At 43.7% G+C, this 21995-nt stretch overlaps 1 protein-coding gene across 4 annotated transcripts in view; it reads right to left on the reverse strand.

Annotated features, from left to right (window-relative positions):
* The window catches only part of PITPNM2 (phosphatidylinositol transfer protein membrane associated 2), a 432451-nt gene that overhangs the window by 115604 nt on the left and 294852 nt on the right, over positions 1-21995 (reverse strand). For all 4 annotated transcript variants that reach the window (XM_030220215.1, XM_030220217.1, XM_030220216.1 and 1 more), the window contains exon 6: positions 10982-11311. In XM_030220215.1, the coding sequence (XP_030076075.1) occupies positions 10982-11311 (330 nt within the window). The remainder of the gene's footprint in view (positions 1-10981; positions 11312-21995) is intronic.

Below are 21995 nucleotides of genomic sequence, written 5' to 3' on the forward strand. Positions count from 1 at the left end.
CAGCAGAGAAGTCCAACTTGGCATCGGCTGTGCCAGTTACATGAAAAGCCCAATGCCAATTCTTCCTTGTTGGGAGGAAGGCTTCCTATCTGGCCAAACATATTTGGAAAATGTTCTCCTTTCTTTCTCCTAAAAATCCTGTAGTTTCACAGTATTTCAAATGGCAAATTTACCTGCTGGTCAGCATGTACACTGAAACGCTTATTGAATTCTACAGGAGAAAGCAGAAAAATGTCTGTACGTGTATAAACACTGCTCTCATCCAGTGACATTTACATAAGAAAAACATTTAAAAATACATTTTTCAGCCTTTTTAGCTTATGGGCGAGTTGTGGTATTTTGAAAGTGTGGGGGAGGGGGAGAGAAGGGAAGAGAGAACATTCACCTTCTCCATCCAATAACTTTTATAAATTAAAAATAAAGCCAATGTCTTTGTTCTGTCAAAAAGGCATACTGTACAACCACATGCGATGGCTCATTTCAATACAGTGATGGCATGAAAGGTAGTTATTCTTGCTCCGCTCCAGCTGAAATATGGGAGCGACATTCTTCAGAGTCTAATTTTACCTTCTTGATTGTCATATGTAAAGGCCACTGTGACCTGTGCAGAGGCAGTTAATTAGACATTACACGCTGTTCCCCAGTCTTCCGAATAAGCCACCTTCTCCTCTGGGAGCTCTGTGATTGACACAGCTGTGACGTCAATCTGCTCGCATAAGGGTTTCCAAAAATACAGCAAGCAATGGTGCATAGAGGGGAATGGGAATCCCATTCACTCCCATGGTTTGATGGAGGCATAGATCAAGCACTCTAATCAGAAAAGAAATTTAAAAAAAAAAATACAAAAACGAAAAAAAACAGCAGCACAAGCCAATTCTTTGTCTAAAGGTAGCAAATGGCAACAAGCCAAAAATTCTCTCTGCTCTGTGTCTGCTCACAGTATTCGTCTGTCTGGGAGAAGCACAGCGTATACACAAGACTGCAGTGAACTCTGCACAGCCTGTGCCCTCTCAGCTGGGTTTATGTGCAAAAGTGCAATCGAATCATGGACGTGACCCTGTCTGCTATATACAGTGAACCATCTGACCATGCAGCGCATTCAAGCCGGTCCTGCGTGTACGTGGTTCCATGTGTGTGTAAATGAGCTCATAGAAAATGAATCTATATTCAAAGCACATTCTCTGCTACGTAAGCTAGTTCTTTTATAGTCAAGTAGGTGCCTACTTGTCTTTATAAACTGATGCCTACATAAGCACCATAGGAACTCACCCATGGTGCTCTGTTCTATGTTTCAACGGTTTTTATTGATGACTTGAAGAAATACAAATCCGACTCAATACCTTAACGGTGTTATAACATTACAATTTTAAAATCATAACAAAACAGGGGAGCTACCCCACTACTTACAGTCATCACGTTTTTTCAACTTTTTCCCTATCCCCCTCCCTCCCCCCTAGCCATGCTTTATCAACAGTGTTCACCATGGCCAATATACAAATAATAACTTTCATTGATGTGTTAGCACAGCCTTCCCTTCTCCCATATCCACATTCCAAAATAATATGTTCAAAACTCATATGTTCCCCCATCTCACACCAATCTCCACCACTTTTTAAACGTTATGAGGAGCATGTTATTACCAAAAAGTGTTGTGATATAGTGAAACAACTACAAAGATCCCTTCCTCCCCCCTCCCTCTACTTCCCACCCCTTGTTGAGAGATTTCCAGATTTTAACTTATTACCACGAAGGATGATCCAATTTCAAGATACATCTAAAGTGAGTTCACCATTAAACTGCGTCCTTTAGGAGACAGAGTATTAATATATGGTCCCCAAACATCCAAAAACCGCTTCAACCTCCCAGGGGAGCTCCCCACCCCTCTTCTCTCAAACAATACAAATTCGTGTAACTTGTTGCGCCAGTGCCAGAAGTCCGGGGGGGTCTCCGCCATCCACTGACTCATTATTAGTCTTTTACCAATCAAAAAGGCCTTCCGAACCATTTGACGGGCTGACCCCCTCTGCAACAGAAAAGCTTCATATTTATCTAACAAGATTCCCATCGGAGAGCACATGATTCTCAAGTCCAAAAGATCCGCCAGGTATTGGGCAATAGAATCCCAAAAGTGTCTCACTTTATAGCAGCTCCATAAATAGTGAAAGAAAGATCCCGGAGCCCTCCCACACTTCCCACATAGAGGTGTAGAAACTCCTCCCATCTTGAATACCTGAGCCTTCGTTAGATAGGCCCTATGAAGAATGCGATATTGGCACTCTCTAAGCCCTGCATTCCCCGTTAAGCTCCGTATCCTGGCCGTCAAAACATTGAAATCTAAAGAAAGATGTGGTCTTTCCAAGTCTCCTGCCCATCTCTGACGAATGTTCTCCCGATCCCTGGGCGCCAAAAGTGTCCCCAAAACCTTATGTAACCCAGAAATAGATAGTCGTTCACTTTGTACCGAATGGAAAAACTGTCTCAATAAGCGACAGTGTCCAGCGCTCAAGGCTTCCATCTCCAATGAATCCACATAGTGTTTTAACTGGGCATAGGCAAAAGTACCGCCCATATCATATCCCAGCCCCAGTGCTCCTAGGTTTAACATGCGGCCTTGTCGATTTAATACATGCTCCAACCGATTTATCCCATGTCTCGACCAGGTCCGAAAAAACCGCGTTCTCCAAGCCCGGCCGAAACAACAGATTACCCTGAATAGGGAGCAAATCTGATACACACCTATTCAGGCCATACATCCGCATCATATCTCTCCAAAGCATCCGTAAAGGGAACACAAGTATACTAGAACGTAGATCAGGAGGAAGCGATTTACTAGGAGCCTGCAAAAGAAAATGAAAGTGACACGGTGCATAATATTGGCTTTCCAACCTTCTCCAAGTATAATCATCTCGCGCCAAAAACCAATCTCCAAGATGACGCAAAAGACAGGCCCAATTATACCTCCTTAGATCCGGGAGCCCTAGGCCTCCCTCCCTCCAAGTCCCCTGCAATATATGTATTGGCAATTTTGCTTTTCTACCTCCCCAGCAGAAGCATCTGATCACTTTGGTCAGCAAATTCACATCTTTTGTTTTCAAATAGAGGGGCAACATATGCAATAAATACAGCCACCTAGGAAACTCTACCATTCTGAATAATTGAATCCGTCCACTGAGAGACAGAGGCAACGACCGCCAAGCACGTAATCTCTCCGTCGTGTTCCCCAACAGTCTAGAAACATTCAAACTATACAGCTCTGAGACTTTCATCGAGATATGTAAACCAAGATATTTGAAAGATCCCGGTGCCCATCGAAGAGGAAATCTCTCTCCCCACGTTTTCTTTAGACCTTCCACCGAGGGCAGTGCCAGTGATTTACTGTAATTAAGACGGAACCCTGCAAAATCTCCAAACTCCGTAAATAATTCCAGGAGAGCTGGTAAAGAAGAGTGCGGCTCTGTGAGATGTACTAGTAAGTCATCTGCAAAGGCAGAAAGCAAGAACTCAGAATTCCCTATCTGTACACCTCTAATCTCCGGGTGTTGTAGTATTTCTCGGAGAAGAGGATCCAAGGATAAAACAAACAAAAGAGGAGACAGGGGACATCCCTGTCTCGTTCCTCTATAGATCCGGAAGGATCTCGAGCGCTCCTCATTTACCCATACATAAGCACTCGGCTCCGAATATAGGACCTTGACCGCTTCCAGGAAAAAACCCTCAAAACCATAAGCACGTAGTACCGCAAATAAATGTGACCAACTGACCCGGTCAAACGCCTTTTCCGCATCAAAACTCACTAAGAGCGACGGAAGGCGGCTTTTGGCTACAACTTCTAAAGATGTCAATAAAGATCGAACATTTTTCACTGCCGTCCTTCCCCGCACAAAACCCACCTGGGACTCCTCAACCAGGGATGGTAAAACCAGTGCTAATCGATTGGCTAGAATCTTAGCATATAATTTTGCGTCTGCATTGATCAAAGAAATGGGTCTATAAGATCCCGGATCCATCACATTTTTCCCCTCTTTAGGTATCACAACAATTTGAGCTTCTCGAAATGTAGCAGGGAGCGTCTGCCTAGACACCATTGAGTTAAACAAATTCAATAAAGGCCCCTGGACCTGATCGTAAAACTGTTTATAAAATTCCACTCTGTAACCATCAGGTCCAGGAGCCTTATGAGAGGCACTTTGTTGTAATGCCAACATCAGCTCTCCCTCTATAATTGGTGCATTCAATTCTTCTCTCTGCCGCTCAGAGAGGCTAGGTAAATCTAAATTGTCCAAATACAGAGTGCTGTCTAACACTACGTCTCGGTCCGATGCATATAGCGCCTCATAAAACTTACCAAAAGTGTCCGCAATATCTCTAGCTTCTCTCACCATCTTCCCACCTCCTGTTTTCAACTGTGAGACCCGGTTGATCCCTTCCTTCCTACGAACCATTCTAGCTAACATACTTCCTGCCTTATTACCATATTGGAACAGGCGATATTTATAATACAACTGGGTCTTGGTCGCCCGTTGATGTAATAACTCATTGAGTTCTTTCTGCGCCTCCAATAACGCCATTCTATTTGAAACCGTGGGGGAGTGCCCATATATTCTCCGCAACCTCTGAACCAAACCTCCCAGTCTAACAATTTCCCTATCTCGCATTCTCTTTTTATGCGTTGAGTAGGAAATGATATCTCCCCTTAGCACCGCCTTTGCTGTTTCCCAGAACAAAGCCGGCTGATTTACATGGGCTCCATTGTGATAAGTATAATCCTCCCATCTATTTAATAGGTGTTTATGAAATCTCAAATCTCTCACCAACTCCAGGGGGTATCTCCACATCCAATTGCCCCGACCCTTCAAGTGATTCGTCAATTTTAACCATATCAGAGCGTGATCCGAGACTGCATAGGGACCAATCTCTGCCTTGTGCACCTGAGAAAACAAGGAGTGTGAGACAAACAAATAGTCTAGGCGGGACTGAGAACCATGTGCCCTGGAAAGATGGGTGTAGTCCCTTTCAGATGAATGTAATACCCTCCAGACATCTACTAATGCTAGGGCTTTACATAAGGAGGACAGCGCTTTACGACTCCCTCCCGGACCCTGGCAAGTTAGGGTGGAGCGATCCATGAGAGGGTCACATACCAAATTGAAGTCCCCCCCCACTATCAGTCCTCCTTCTGCATGCGGAGACAGCCTCTTAATCAAATCCTGCAAAAATTTTTCATTAAACACATTAGGGGCATAAACATTGCAGAAGACCAACGGGCAGCCATTAATTTCTACTTTAGTCAATACCCACCTGCCCTCCGGGTCAGCCCAGACGGAGCCGATCCGAAGCGGAATGCCTTTTCGAAAGAGAATCAGCACCCCTGCCTTCCGACCCACTGCCGGGGCCTCCACCAAGGATCCCACCCATCCCCTCTTAAATTTAGCATGTTCTCCAGAGGAGAGATGTGTCTCCTGAAGCAAAGCCACATCAGCCCTCTGTCTCTGTAACTCCTGCAGCACTTTAGTTCGTTTAATAGGGGAGGAAACCCCCCCCACATTCCACGAGACTATTTTAAGTGAACTCATAGATCCAGTAGTCATACATTTGAATTGCAAGGTTAGTTTCCCCAAATATCAAAAGAGGAGACCTCCCAGCCCTTAGGCCTCCTCCTCTCGACCATCCATTCCAGACATTTTCCCCCCTTATTCTTCCCGGATATCTCTTCAACCCCTCCCTCCCTCTCCCCCCCCCCTTGTCTATCCCCTGTCAGACCCTTCATGGCTCCTAAAGAGAAGCCCAGTCACGCGAGTTCCCCCTCCCACCTATATATGCTCCCTTAGCAATCACACTGTTCATGTCCCTACTATCTTCCCACTCAAGTGTAGCTCAGGTATTCATATGAACAAAACAATCATTTATCTAACTCTTATCTTGAAGGCCCCAAAAGATAATCTAAATAACATTGTATTAAATCACATTATATGTTATGGGACTCTTCAAATGCTCTCTTAGGAATATCGAGCTTTAGATAGTTATCAGGCAGCAAGATCTTGCACTCTCGTTAAATTTCGAAAGTTCTGGTCTACCAGGCTGGATCACTCATGCCGGTCCCTCTGCTCTCACAGCCTGCTGCGCAAATTTCAGCGCCTCCTCCACCGTGTTGAAAAACTGTTGGGATCCTCTGTACCAAACCTTCAGCCTGGCAGGATAAAGTAAAGCAAATTGAATCTTTTTCGTGAACAAAAGTTGGCACACGTCTCGATATGCCCTCCTCTGCTGAGAAACCGCCATGGAATAATCCTGGAAACAGCGCACCACACAATTTTCGTATTTCAGCTGCTCTACTTTCCTGAGCGCTCGAAATATCTCCTGCTTATGCGCAAAATTGAGCACTTTAAAGATCACCACTCTGGGTCTCTGATCCTCTCTTCGCAGAGGGCCTAGCCTGTGGGCGCGTTCCACGCGTAGCGGGCCTGTTACCAATGTTAAATTAAGTGCAGCAGGAAGCCAGGATTCCAATACAGATCTCAGGTCTGCTTCTTTGATATTTTCTGGCAAACCTATCATTCTAATATTGCTTCTCCGTGCCCTGTTTTCGAGGTCCTCTAATTTAGCCTCCAAGCGTTCCACTTTTTGTTTCAGGGTCTTATCTGCTTGTTCCTGTCTCTGCACATAATCTTCCACATCTGATAGTCTCTGTTTGTACTGGGCAAACTCCGTCTGAATTCCACCCAACTTGTCGTCTATTCCCTGTAGTTGTTCTGTGATTCTTTGCAGTTTTAAATCTACAGAAGCCTCCAGCATTAAAGATACTTCTGCCGCTACCTCTGCAGCCCACGCGGAGCTCACCGTCGGAGGACTCCCGCTCCTTGCGTCCGCCATCTTGGATTCAACGATCCGGCTTCTCGTCCCCTCTTTTTTCCCCGATTTCGCTGCCATCCGCTTTTTCTGAGTCGCGTTTTATTTGCACTGATATTAGCTCAGGACTTCGCTTGAATTTCAGGTGAATCACCAATTTCGCCGATGCGTTTTATCGCTGTTCTATCTCAGGCAGGGGGGGAGCTCAGCACGACGACAGCCACCCTCTAGCCGTGCATCACGTGACCTTGGTGCTCTGTTCTAAAATTATCCTTTTAAGGAGGAATTAAATAAAGTCGTTTTCACGTATATGTCACTACAAATGGATATAAATAGGCTTTTTTTAAATACAACCGGCATAAAACTACGTGCCATGATGGCATGTACTCTGCTGAGAGGCACTGCTGGGTCTGGGTGGGGCACAAGCACCATAAGGTTATGGAATTTACTCTGTTGATTGGCACGGACGGGGTGGGGGGGGGGGTGATCTGGGTGGTGCCCAGGCAGGAGTTCATAAGTACGCATGCCGATTATAAAATTCTTTAATTAATTGTATTAATTTTTACTTATTAGATTCTTTATATACTGCCTTTCTGTAGTACAATCAAGGCGGTTCACATATTGCAATCAGGTACTTTTTCTGTCCCTAGTGGACTCACAATCTTAGTTTTGTACCAGGGGCAATGGAGGGTTAAGTGACTTGCCCAGGGTCACAAGGAGCTGCAGTGAGAACTGAACCCAGTTCCCCAGGATCTCAGGCCCCTGCACCAACCACTAGGCTACTCCTCCACTAGCAACATTCCACGCAGAAGCCTGCCCTTGCAGATCAGCAATGCAGCCACGCAGGCTTCTGTTTCTGAGAGTCTGACGTCCTGCACATATGTGCAGGATGTCAGACACAGAAACCTGCGCAGCCGCGTTGCTGATCTGCAAGGGCAGGCTTCTACATGGAATGTTGCTAGTGGAATAGCAACATTCCATGTAGAATCTCAAATAGTAGCAACAGAATCTCAATAGTAGCAACATTCCAGAATCTCAAATAGTAGCAACAGCAACATTCCATGTAGAATCTCAAATAGGGAAAGGGAAATGGGACTTGATATACTGCCTGAGGTTTTTGCAACTACGTTCAAAGTGGTTTACATATATTCAGGTACTTATTTTGTACCAGGGGCAATGGAGCGTTAAGTGACTTGCCCAGGGTCACAAGGAGCTGCAGTGAGAATTGAACCCAGTTCCCCAGGATCTCAGGCCCCTGCACCAACCACTAGGCTACCCCTGCACTCCAATACCTGCCAACTTCACACACAAACATTTACACTCGCAACTCTATCCAAGGCACACTTTCTGGTACTTACTCCAGCATTTTATAAAGATGCAGGTGCTAAAGGCGTCTAAGTAGTTGTCTGCTTGCCCTCTTCAACCAGACACCCTGTTATAAAATCACCCTCTGCAGGTGAACAGAAACCCAATGCATCTAAATGGAGAATGAGGAACTTGCTTGTACCCCAACTCTCATTTCAAAATTATAACAATAGACTTCTTCAAATATTTCTGTAGCACCAGCCATGAGGGGTAAAATAAGACATGCAGGATTTGCTCTGAAACACCAGGACTTTGCTGTTGAAGTTACAGCTTAGCACCATAGTTTTCTACCTAGTCACTGAGAGCTCCCGGGAGCTGCCAGTGATGCCTGGGTCTGGGAGCGTAATATTTTTGCTTTCACCCAACAGCAACTCAAGCGTTGAAGCAGCAATATTAACTTGTAAACATGAAAGTTATGTGGCCCTTCTCTGTCACATAATAACTCACATGAACAGAGATGCTGCTACCTTAGTCCTGCCATTCACTCGTTAGCATCCATCTCATAAAACCAGAGAGAGCGGTAGCTCCAGTGGTGTTCTGTGGTTCACTGCCACCCGGGGCGGATCGCTGCTGCGTGCACCCCCCCCCCCGGCTGCAGGGCAACACAGCACCCCCCCCCCCCCGGCGTAACACGGCACCCCAACCCCAACCCAGTCCCCACCTGTCTACCAGCTCCGTCCACCCGGCGAATCTGCACTACTGTAAAAGAAGAAAATCGCCTCGTCGGCCCTTCCCTCACTGTGTCCCGCCCTCTGATGTAACGTCCTATTTCCTCGAGGGCGGGACAGAGTGAGGGAGGGGCCGACGAAGCGATTTTCTTCTTTTACAGCAGTGCAGAGTCGCGCGAGATGCCGCACCACACAGCTGCCGGGTGGATGGAGCTGGTAGGGACTCGCCAGCAGAGCACCCCCCTACCCATTGAGACCCGGGCTGGACCTCCCCCACCGCCCCGCCCTTGGTACGCCCACTGGGTAGCTCACACAAGAAAGAGGATGAGAGAGCAAGGCAACCCTTTAGAGAATGATTTAACAGATAACGCAACAGAAAGCTCAGAAAAGAGCATAATAAAAGTAACATGACAAAAATACCCATTTAAATAGGGAATATATAAATATTTACACAGCATTGCAATGTGGCACACAAATTAATATAATTCCATATAAAGCAGATCCCACTACAACAACCATTACAAAAAGTGGAACTCGTTACCTATAAATTATTTGAAGGATTATGGTAGAAAAAAGGTGTTGTTGAAGACCTTCAATGTATCCAAATTTACAAAACTACTTTCAAAATTTTACTCACAAACATGAAAACCACAGGAAGAGCACATGAAATACTGCAGTTCCTTCCAAACAAGAAAAATAGTGCACAACAGATAAAACTTCCAACCGGTTTAAGCAGCTGTGCTGCACCTGGGGGTAAATTTCCTTGTCTAGGGAAGAAAACCACAGTTACCTCAGAGGAACCGATGTGAGAGAACCAAGTTAGCATCTCATAGTACCTCAGTGACAAATGCTTCCAGAGTTAACCAACACTGAAATACAAGACAAGTTCAACAGCCCACATTCTGGGCGAAATGTTATAAAGGATTTTTCCTGTGTGAAAAAGGGCTTTTTACCCCTGTCTGTAAAAGAGATTTTATAAAACTACCTACTTCTGCAGTTACACGCATAAAAGTATGCATGGTAACAAGGTGCATGTGCTTTTACAGACCTCCGTGTAGGCGTGCTCTGGGGTGGAGTCACAATTCTCTCATGTTTGTGACTAAAGAACGCTTACACCTGCTCCTAAGGAGACACAAATGTCCACAGCTTCAATCTAGCTGTGATGTCTGCTACTTTACCTCTAATACTTTATAAAGGCACATAGGTGCTTCTGTTTTTGTAAAACAGGCTAAAAATATCACACAAGACAACTTATTATAAAATTACCCACCACTCATAAAACAACCAGATTAGGGGGACCCTTTGCATGCTGTATAGCTGAGCAGCATCAGGCAGAAGACAATGGAAAGATTAGGCATATATACTTTCATTTTGATGGTTAGATTAACCTTCCCCCCCCCCCACCCCTGTCCCCAACAGAGGTGTAGCCAGGTTTTGATCTCAGGGGGAGCAGACTTCTATAAAATAGGCACTGGTTGGTGTCAGCTAGACAGCAGTGTCTGTGTTGTTCCTCAAAGATGGTGGCGAGCACTGATTAATACAGGCTGTCTCTGTTGCATCCTGCCTATAAGGAAACAGTAAGTTACATCAGGAGGCAGGACGCAGAAGAGGACCCTGGACTGGCCAGAGCAGGCAACCTGTCTTCTTAACTACAAAGTAAAAATATTCAAATCGTGTCCATCACCTCAGGAATAGCACACACATTCCTTCCACTGCTAAACACCTTGTTTAAATCAGATGGGTGGGGTGGGGATTGGGGGGGTATGCATGTAAGTTTACATACATATTATGTTTCTGTTGTTGTTTTTGTGCTTTGATATCTAATAAAGATGATTTACAAAAAGAAATTGCTATTGGCTCTTTCGAGGACTATATAACCACATAATTATTGTTAAATTATAGAATGAAGGAGGAATATTTTGGCCTTGGATTTTCAATCAGCTGCCTATCCATTCCAAAGCGTGTCCCTGAATATCTCAGGAAAATAAGATAATTACACGTTGCCTTTTTAAAATCTATACAATTTGGTTTTTTTGCTGTTTTGAATGTCAGCCTAGATTCACTGTAGCAGGACATACAGCTCACCGTGCAAAATCTCTCACCTCCCCTCTTTGAAGACCGGGATGACCTCGATGAAGTGGACCACTGCTTTGTCAGTGCCCTCCCTGCTAGGGATTCTCCAATATTGCAGGGTGCATCTGCCGCCTCAATGGAAGCGATGACTTTCGTTTCTGCGTCTTTTTCACTGGGCGATTCTTTGGCTCCATGTTGTTCAGACTCACTGTCGCTGAGGCTAAACTGCGCCATCTTCTGGGCGAGCATCAGCTGCGCTTCCCTCTCCAGTTGCCTGATGTCTTCAATTGTCAACCCGTACCACTCGTCCTGCCAACACCATGCCTGCCGGTGAGCTCGGACCATCACCTTTCTCAAGCCTAGGAAGGAATAATGCATTCAAATTGAGCACTATGTGGGCACTGATGAAAACATGTAACTTCTCCCTAATCAGTTCATGAGCTCAACAGCTAAGTACGTGCATTACAAACTGGATGGGGCATCTCACAGAAAGGTTGCTGCAGTCCAAAGTAATTTAAAATTCATCAGCATGGCACATTGTATAAGTAATTAAAAAAAAGTGAATTAATTAGATCTCACCAATGTTTTGGTCCCATTCGCTCTATACTTTCAACTTCTTCCCTACATGGTATTAAGAAGGTTAAGCGCTCAACTATTTCTCTCTTAAGAGGATAATTTCATAAAGGATAATTTGCATGTAAACCCTGTTTTATACATGTAAAAATCCTCATGCAAAATTACTCAACAGGTTAAAGGCTAGATTCTATATATGGTGCCCAGCATTCATTTTCTTTCTGTGCCAATTTTTGCAGCACCATATACAGAATTACTACTACTACTACTTAGCATTTCTATAGCTCTACGTCTAGCAAACTATATAAATGATACGTAAATGAAAGGTGCAGGTGCAGAATTTTTAAACCCTCTGGCAGAAACAAAGAGTTCATGAAAAAGCTACAGATGATGGGTTATGATGGAACAAGAGTGAAGGATGCCGTAAAAGGTCGACTATTTATTAAAAAATATAAAACTATAATTCACAATTATCTTTCAATTAAAATTACTATGTTTTGGTTGCTGTCTACATCAGGGGTCAATAAAATAAGCTGTAAAACCATTTAAGTCATGTACATTTAGTTAATACTTGCCAGGTTATGTGCACAGAAAGGAAAAGAACCCCCCCCCCCCCCCCCAAAAAAAAAAAAAAAAAAACAACACATTTTATTGCAGAAACTCCAAAATACATGATAAATGCCACCTAGGTGATTTTTAAAGTTGCTGACAACTGCAGGCTGAATTACACCTGTAACGTAGTTCATCGTATTCTATATGGAAAGGCCCCATTGTATTTAGTTGACTGGATAACACTTCTTTTCAACAGTGCTCATAGTAAGACTCCTAATCAAATGTTACTTTGTTTTCCATTGCCTAAGCTGGTTAAAAAATTTAAAATATTTAACTCTTCTTTACACTACCAAGCTGCGTTTGTATGGAATTCACTACCAATGTCAACTGGTGTCATACCAGATTATTTTATAGTCCGAAAGAATCTTAAAACATACTTAGTCAAAAGAACAACAGGAACAATACTCCTGGAATTACAGTAGCATATTATTACTTAATTATATTAAAGGTATTTTATGAATAATTTGTTTCTCATAGAACTATTATTGGTTATTGCAGAATAGAAGCAGCATGTAACATAACATCGTTGTAGACACAGAATAACACTAGTCTTTGCACACTCAAAATCACACAAGACACAGCGAAGATGACATAAAAATATGGTCTCTAGATGATGCTTTAATAGTCCAGGTTTATTGTGCAGCTAAAAGACTTGACACAGCCATGTTTCTTTTTTTTTTGTTGTTGTTAAATTTGTACCCCGCGCTTTCCCACTCATGGCAGGCTCAATGCGGCAGGCAATGGAGGGTTAAGTGACTTGCCCAGAGTCACAAGGAGCTGCCTGTGCCGGGAATTGAACTCAGTTCCTCAGTTCCCCAGGACCAAAGTCCACCACCCTAACCACTAGGCCACTCCTCCACTAGCCAACTAGCTTGCCTCAGGAGTCTTTACAGTGTCTGCCGGGGAAAGTAAAAGACCGCCACTGTATCACGCAATGCTCAAAGAAAAAAATCTACGCAAGTTCAACAGCCAAGCATCGCCTTATGATTCAGAAAAGGAGACACTTGGCTGTCAATCTTTCATAGCTTTTTTCTTTGAGCATTGCGTAATACAGTTCGGTGGTCTTTTACTTTCCCACAAAAAGGAGAGGGTTTCGCATTGCCCTGTAAAGACTCCTGAGGCAGGCCGGTTGGCTGAAACATGGCCATGTCTAGTCTTTTAAGCTACATAATAAACCTGTACTATTAAAGCATTGTCTAGAGACCATATTTTTGTGTCACATAAGATAACATATTCAATGCCAAGCCATGTCTGGGCACTGGTATTGAATTTGAGGTCTTCGGTAGACTTGGCTGATATTCAGTGTCGGCATTCTCATACTTAACCTATTTTTGCTCAGTCTTCCAAAGTTGTTTTAGAAATCTATGGTGAAAACAAAATGAGTTAACCAGGCAAAGATAGGATTGCATTGTATGTGGTCCTATCTGTCCCCTTAGGTATGCAGGTACGGACATTAAATATAACCAGTGCCTGCTAACTTACAGGTCTGCCCTGGAACAGCCCGGAGAGTCCTGGAGCAGTCAGAATCGATTCTCAGTGGCGCTGCCTGGCTGAGCACTGCTGAATAACGGTGGTCAGCCTGTTCAGCATGGTTTAAGCAGGCAGGAGCTTCTCCGGCCTAACCATACCGAATATCGACCTATATATATATTTACTACACCCAGCGACTTGGGCAAAATTGGCTTTGAGTGCCTTTCAATGTCTGAAGGCAATTTACCTGTTCCTTATGCAATAAAAACTTTAAAAGGGTAGCCAAGTTAATCTGGTGTAACAAAACAGACAGAGGCAGGTGGCACCTTATAGATTAACCAATTTATTGAAGCATGAGCTTTTGAGGACTGAGTCCACCTCCTCAGACTCTGGTCTTTTAAGGCTCATGCCTCAATAAATCAGGCAGTGCCTCTGTCAATTTGGCTTGTTCTTGTGTATATGCTGGTATAAATGGTTTTACATCTTATTCAAAATGTGGCCACATGACTTATCTTCCACTCACTCACTCATATAACCTTCAAAGTTAGTTCACTGGCTCCCTGTCTCCATATACAATTTAAACTTTTTTTTTCTTTTACTGACCTACGTTCATTCAGTCTTAGCTCCTCATTATTTTTCCTCTCTCCCTATAACCCTCTGCTATTCTAATCTGTTCCTTTCTCCTCCACTGCTAACACCAGAACCCATTTATTGCTGTGCTATATGCCTGGAATAGATTCCTACTGAAATCCAGCCTAAAAGCCTACCTCTCTAATGCCACTTTCAAATTTTAACCCCTTATTCTCCTCTTCATACCCACCCATATTGTTTTTAATCATTTGCCATAGTAAATGAACGGCCCTAATCTCTTATTTATCTTTCTTATAGTAAAGTTCGCACTCTTACTCCCAAAGCACTCTACACAGGCTCCCTCCTCATCTTTCATCACTGAAAATACCTTACACCCCTGCCCCAGCTCTTAGTTCAGCCTATAAACATCATCTTGCCATACCATCAGTATTTTGTAAATATTTTGATTCAACTCGGAAGACCGCATTCTTTGCCTTGGCCCCTGCACTCTGGAACTTTCTCTATAGAGTTGTCTTATCCCTCATTTAAATCTGCCCTGAAAACTCACCTTTTTTTCCTCAGGCATTCCAGGGCTAAGCGGATGCATCAAGGAAGGGGATTTGGCAGTTTGGCAATCTAAACCTCCTCTCTAATCTCTTTTCCTTCTTTTTGTTTGGAATATTGTAGTTTCTTTCTTATTTATTTATTTTTTTTAGTCTGTGACCTGCTTTGCTTGTGCCCACTGACCAGACAGTATACCAAGTAACAAATAAACAAACTGTCAGCTCTGTTGAGTAGAGACCATTTTTTCACGTGTCTGTGTACACCTAGTAATGCTATACAAATTAGTCCTTTAGATTGTAAGCTCCTTTGAGCAGGGACTGTCCTTCTTTGTTAAACTGTACAGCACTGCATAACCCTAGTAGCGCTCTACAAATGTTAAGTAGTAGTAGTAGTAGTTAGACATAAGCAGTGCAATTCTACTGCAAGAGTCTAGCTTAGCTTTCTGCAGTCATTTTTTTATTGCAATTCTTAGTACAAGCACTGTTATATAAAACAGAGGACAGAACCTTCCTAGGCCCTAGCCCCCCCCACCCACCCGAAAGCTTTAATATGTTTGCGCATGTAACATCCTGAAAGCTGTTTAAAGAGTCATTCGTTTGGATAAACAACCCTATTTGAAAACTGCCCTCTCATGCCAGGCTAACAGTTTGCGTGGGAGTCTTAGCTGGGTTTAAAAAGAAGTGTTCTCCGGACATGTTTTGGTCATGGAAACAAAGCATGCACCTTCGGTTTTCAAAATGTATTGTGTGTTATTTTGTGCTCATTTGGCCACCCACAAAACTACGTGGGCATTTTATGCATCTGCTATTCAGCTGCTGTTTCAAAAGGAAAACAGTGCTTTCCTTCTGAAAGCTAGCGGCAGTGTGTGCGGGATAATGAGTGGCTGTGCATGTTGCTAATGATGGAGACTATTCAAAATGATCCTCAATATGACTAGCTCGGATTCTATTAGGTTGCCCAAATTTGGACACAGAACCAAGATCCATGCACAAACTAATTAGCTAATGAGCCATTAACAATCAATTATTGATGCTAACTGGCACTACTTTGGACGTGTGTGGATCTGCCTACTCACTATTCTGTAATGCTGCTAGCCCAAAGAGTCTTGAGTGAAACCAAAAAGGGGGCATGGCCATGGGTGGGTCAGGGCATTCCAAAAGTGGAGTGGAGGAGTAGCCTAGTGGTTAGTGCAGTGGACCTTGCTCCTGGGGAACTGAGTTCGATTCCCACTGCAGCTCCTTGTGACTCTGGGCAAGTCACTTAACTCTCCATTGCCCCTGGTACAAAATAAGTACCTGAATATATGTAAACCGCTTTCAATGTAGTTGCAAAAAAACCTCAGAAAGGCAGTATATCAAGTCCCATTTCCCTTTCCCTGTTTGAGATTCTAGATGGAATGTTGCTACTATTGGAGATTCTGTTGCTACTATTGAGATTCTACATGGAATGTTGCTATTCCACTAGCAACATTCCAGGTAGAAGCCTGCCCTCTGCCCTTGCAGATCAGCAATGTGGCCGCGCAGACTTCTGTTTCTGTGAGTCTGACATCCTTCACGTACGTGCAGGACGTCAGACTCACAGAAACAGAAGCCTGCGCGGCCGCATTGCTGATCTGCAAGTGCAGGCTTCTACATGGAATGTTGCTAGTGGAGTAGCCTAGTGGTTAATGCAGTGGACTTTGATCCTGGGGAACTGAGTTTGATTCCCACTGCAGCTCCTTGTGACTCTGGGCAAGTCACTTAACCCTCCATTGCCCCTGGTACAAAATAAGTACCTGAATATATGTAAACCGCTTTGAATGTAGTTTTAAAAACCTCAGAAAGGTGGTATATCAAGTCCCATTTCCCTTTCCCAAAACATTCGGTGTAATGAGTACCTCTTACTGAATCTGGCCCACTGTGCTTTGTAAGGGGGGGGGGGGGGAAGCAGGACTGTAACTTAATTTTCCAGGTTTCTCCTATCAATGATCTAACCAGTGGCCATACCGTCAGCCTCACAGATGAAACAAGGGTAGGGGGTGCCATAGGTGAACCTTCTGCCTTTCACTGCTTCTCAATTAAATATCAGGCCTCTAACCTGCAGCTCTGCCACCCCCCCCCCCCCCCAGATAATTAAATTCAACAATCATACTCAACACACCAGGAGCATGAGCCTGAGACCAATCTTGGGTGGCCACAAAATTTTCTCTCCACTCCTGTCCTTCCCCCCCTCTCTGCCCCTAGTCTCCCCTCAAGTGCCTGCTAACTCAAAATATAAATACTTTAGCTGGTGAGGTTCTCCAAGCCTCATCAGCTGAAGACCTCCTCTGAAGACCACTATAAACAAGGTGGTCAGAACTTCCTTTTACCAAGCTTAGTAGTCAGCAGCAGTGTCCCTGAGCCACCAACACCAGCACCCCCCGCATGCTCACTTGTTGACTTCAGTGACTCCAGGATGCTGCCGCTGACCGCCCAGCTTGGTATAAGGGAAGTTATGGCCACCTTTGGGGAACTTCAGCGGGCAGGGTTTGGGAATCCCAACCACCTACAGAAAATGTCAGAGCCAGTGTTAGACATGCTGGGGCAGAAAATAAGGAGGGGACTCCTGATCCCCTCTCCTCCTTGCCCCCCTGCATCTTCCCACCCGCCATTACTACCATACGACAGATCCTCATCAAATTCAGAACAAGGAATCACAAATTAGAAATAAAAATATTTGATCAAAAATTGAACTAAGAATGCCAAGAAGTTAAATTTGCAATGTACTGCAACACTGGAGAAATAAAAACAGAACTGCATTTCCCTTTCCACCGAATACAATACACATTTCCCAAAGCTAACATATTTCAATTAATAAATTCAAAATAAAATGTTTTCTACCTTTGTTGTCTGGACATTTTATTTTTCCATCATGCTGGTCTTAGTTTCTCTTTTCTAATTTCCCATATGTCTTCTGCTAATTGTACTTCCAGTGGCTGCTGTTCATTAGTCTTTTCTCTTCCTGTCTTGGTCCATTCTCTCACTACCTGTCTTTGAAATATTAATCTTTCCTTTTTAGTTTTCTACCTCTTTGTCCACTCAAATTTCACCCTCTCACCCTTCTCCTCCTTTTAACTTTTCACTTACCTATCAACTTTCTATCCCCCTTCTCTCACCCTCTAGATCTCCCACTTCCAACTCACTCCTTCCCCAGCCTTCTATTCCCTTCCATCTTTCATCTACTCATTTACCACATTTCTACCCCCTGTACTCACTCATATCCTTGCCACCCCCTCACCCTTGGCTCTCTCACATTTCACCATTCTCAACATCTCCCTCCACCCTTGTAGTCCGGCATTCGCTTCCTCCCCTCCCCTTATTCACCCTTGTAGCCTGACATCTTCCTATCCCTTCCATGCCAACCCCAGTATCTTCCTGTTTCTTCTGACCCCCTGGTGATCCAGCCGTTCTCCTCCTTTCAGCCCCAACCTAGTCCAGTATCTCTCCCTCTCTCTCTCTTCCTTCCATCTCATTGTCCAGCATTTCTCCCTCAATACCTTTTGCCCCTTGATCCAACATTTCTCTCTCTCCCTCTTTCTCCTCCACCCCCAAATCCAACATCTCTCCCTCTCACTTCCCTCCTCTTCTCTCCCATTGTCCACCAACTTGCTACTACTACTTATCATTTCTATAGTGCTACAAGACGTACGCAGCACTGTACACTCGAACATGAAGAGACAGTCCCTGCTCGACAGAGCTTACAATCTAATTAGGACAAACAGGACAAATAAGAGATACAGGAATTACTTTCTCTTCCTTCCTTGAGTCTTGAATTCAACATTACCCCCTCTCTCTTCCCTCCCTCCAGTTAGCCACCACCTCTTTCTCCCCTCACCCCCAGATCCAGCATTGTTTCCCCTCCATTTCTGTTTCCCCACCACCCAAGTCTACTTTAATAGTTATCTTTCTTCTTAGGGAATACCAGCAGCAGCAGCAGTTCACATATTCTGCCTGCAGCTGACCCCATAGCCTTCCCTCTGCCACATTCTGTCCAATCGGAAACAGGAAGCTGTACAGGAGGGAGGGGGCGGGGTGCAGCAGGCTTCCAGGTCAGCCGTAGGCAACATGAGTGAATTGCTCCAGCTGCTGGACAAACTTCATGAAGAAAGACACCTGTTAAGGTAGGTTGGGGGGGGGGGGGGTAGGGGAAGACCACGGGGAGCTAGTCTGCCCTTCATCCCAACTCCAGCCCTGACATGAGTGCACCACTACTGGGTAGGCCCAAGTCCACCTATGGCTATACCACTGCAACATATAAAAATCCTAGGAAAATGCAGGTTAAAGCACGTGGTGATGGTTTTTTTTTAGTTTGTGTGGCTGTCAGGGCCTTTTTTTTTTTTTTTTTAATTTACTGCAGCTTCTCTTTGCTACTCTCAAGAAGCTGCTGCCCTTGGCAACCACCTAGTCTTTCCCAATTGTTGGGCTAGCCCTGACCATCTCTGTATACCACCTATCATAAAACCCCAATTTCTGTATTATATGCCTCAAAACCACAGTCAGTAGCTTTCAGATGCTGCTTATATAAGGGTCCATGTTATACTATAAAGCGAAAATCTGAGCTGCTGGGCTTTCAACTTGTGAACATAAGATCTTCTTCAGAGCTCTGAGACAGGTGCCTTACATGGATGTGATTTCTCTATAGCTAAAGAGAAAGAGGGAAGAGATTTATTATACACAAGCCAGATGCTTCTGTAATGCTCTCTGTTTTGACAAAGTTTCTCATGAGAGACTCTTGAGAAAATTAAAAAGTCCTGGGATAGGAGGCAATGTCCTTCTGTGGATTAGGAATTGGTAACTGGACAGAAAACAGAGGGAAGGGTTAAATGCCCATTTTTCTCAATGGGACCGCTGCTATTTAACATAATTATAAATAGTCTGGAAATCGGAACGATGAGTGAGGTGATTAAATTTGCAGATGACACAAAATTATTCAGAATTGTCAAAACACATGCAGATTGTGAAAAACTGCAGGAAGACTGGGCATCCAAATGGCAGATGAAATGTAACGTTGACAAATGCAAAGTGATGCACATTGGGAAGAATAAACCAAACCCTAGGTACCTGATGCTAGGGACTACCATAGGAGTCAGCACTCAAGAAAAAGATCTAGGTGTCATTGTAGACAATACGCTGAAATCTTCTGCCCAGTGTGCGGTGATGGCCAAAAAAGCAAACAGAATGCTAGGAATCATTAGGAAAGGGATGAAAAATAAGACCAAGAATATTATAATGCCTCTGTATCGCTCCATGGTATGACCTCATCTTGAAAACTGCCTTCAGTTCTGGGTGCCGTATCTCAAAAAAGATATAGCAGAATTAGAAAAGGTTCAAAGAATATATTTCATTCTAGCAATGTTAGCACTTATTTGCAAAGCAGCATCCGCAGAAGTTTGTATTTCCTTAACTTGTTATGGTTATTGTTACTTGATTGTTTATATATAAAATGTTCCTTTTGTAATGTCTACACAAAATTCAATAAGCAATCGTTTGGGGGGGGGGGGGGAGGTTCAAAGAAGAGCGACCAAAATGATAAAGGGGATGGAACTCCTCCCATATGAGGAGGGCTCTTCAGCTTGGAAAAGAGACAGCTGAAGGGGATATGATTGAGGTCTACAAAATCCTGAGTGGTGTAGAATGGGTACAAGTGAATTGATTTTTCACTCTTTTAAAAAGTACAAAGACCAGGGGACACTCAATGAAACTACATGGAAGTATTTCCTCCTATTTGTTTTTAAAAAGTATTTCACTCAAAGAATACTTAAGCTCTGGAACTCATTGCCGGAGAATGTGGTAACAGTGGTTAGCATATCTGGGTTTAAAAAAGGGTTTGGACGAGTTCCTGGAGGAAAAGTCCATAATCTGTTATTGAAATAGATATGAAGAAGCCACTGCTTGTCCTGGGATTGGTAGCATGGAATGTTGCTACTATTTGGGTTTCTGCCAGGTACTTGTGGCTAGATTGACCATTGGTCTGACCCAGTATGGTTATTCTTTATTCGATTCTATCACACCCATGTCTCATTTCAACTACAAAAACTTTCTGAATCAGCCTGAGATGCCTCTAATGCCCAGTGCTACCATTATTTGTTCTTATACATTGGAAATCCACTGGATGTCATAACTGTCATTTCCCAAGAGCTCCACTGTTTAGTAACACCACAAGCCTGCAGAATATCAATACTCTCAAGGCCCAAGTTAGACAAGGTGGGACCCAGACCCAGACACTGGAAAAGATTGCAAACCTCACTGGCAAGCTGTGTCTTCTTCAGATTGTGGCGTCCTGGGGCTCCTGGGCTGCTGCCTATTTGCATGTCCCCCACCCCCTAATGTCATCATTGAACAGATTGATCCTATACTGTCAGTGGTCTTCCAAGTCGATTCAGTGTCTGATTAAAAAAAAGGTCATTTACTAACGGTTAAGAATGCACAGTCTGATGTAGAAATTGATCCTGTAGCAGATAGCGTACGCTAACCATTAGTAATGGATCTTTTAATACACAAAAGCTGTTTCCTGACTGTACGTGAGAACATGGCCTACTATCTTGAGCTGCATCTATAGACATTTTACAGTGAAAAACAAATCCCACTGGTAAAACTTAATAGACCCACAAATTTTAAATGCATGTCAAATAAACTTGAAAGCATTGCAAAACCTAACAAGTGCTTCCCAGATCATTCATTTTTATATCCACACACCTTTTGCAGGCACTGTAGCTATTACATCTGTCAGCTTGCTAGCAAAGCAAATTCCCACTTTTCCCCTCTTCAGTGCTTCAAGTCCTTGGCAACCATCTCAAAACCATCCCAGTTCTTTAGCTGTGTTTTACAAATACCATGAAAACCCCACATCATTTATTTTTGCTTTTTGATCTGTCCCATGCAGTCTCATTAAAATAAAATATGGAAGCAACCACTAATGGTTAGTGCAGAGGACTTTGATCCAGGGGGAACTGGGTTTGATTCCCACTGCAGCGCCTTGTGACTCTGGGCAAGTCACTTAACCCTCCATTGCCTCTGGTACAAAATAAGTACCTATATATAATATGTAAACCACGTTGAATGTAGTTGGAAAAACCACAGAAAGGCGGTATATTAAGTCCCATTCCCTTTGATTGTAACCACAGAAAGGGAGTACACCCTTTCCTTTTTCTCCCTTTATCTTAAAATGAAGCTCTCTGAAACACTGGGAAAACAACAACTGGTCCTCACAAGTCACAATCAGTAATGGAGGGATTCA

Source organism: Microcaecilia unicolor, chromosome 11 (assembly GCF_901765095.1).
Source record: "Microcaecilia unicolor chromosome 11, aMicUni1.1, whole genome shotgun sequence".
NCBI lineage: Eukaryota > Metazoa > Chordata > Amphibia > Gymnophiona > Siphonopidae > Microcaecilia > Microcaecilia unicolor.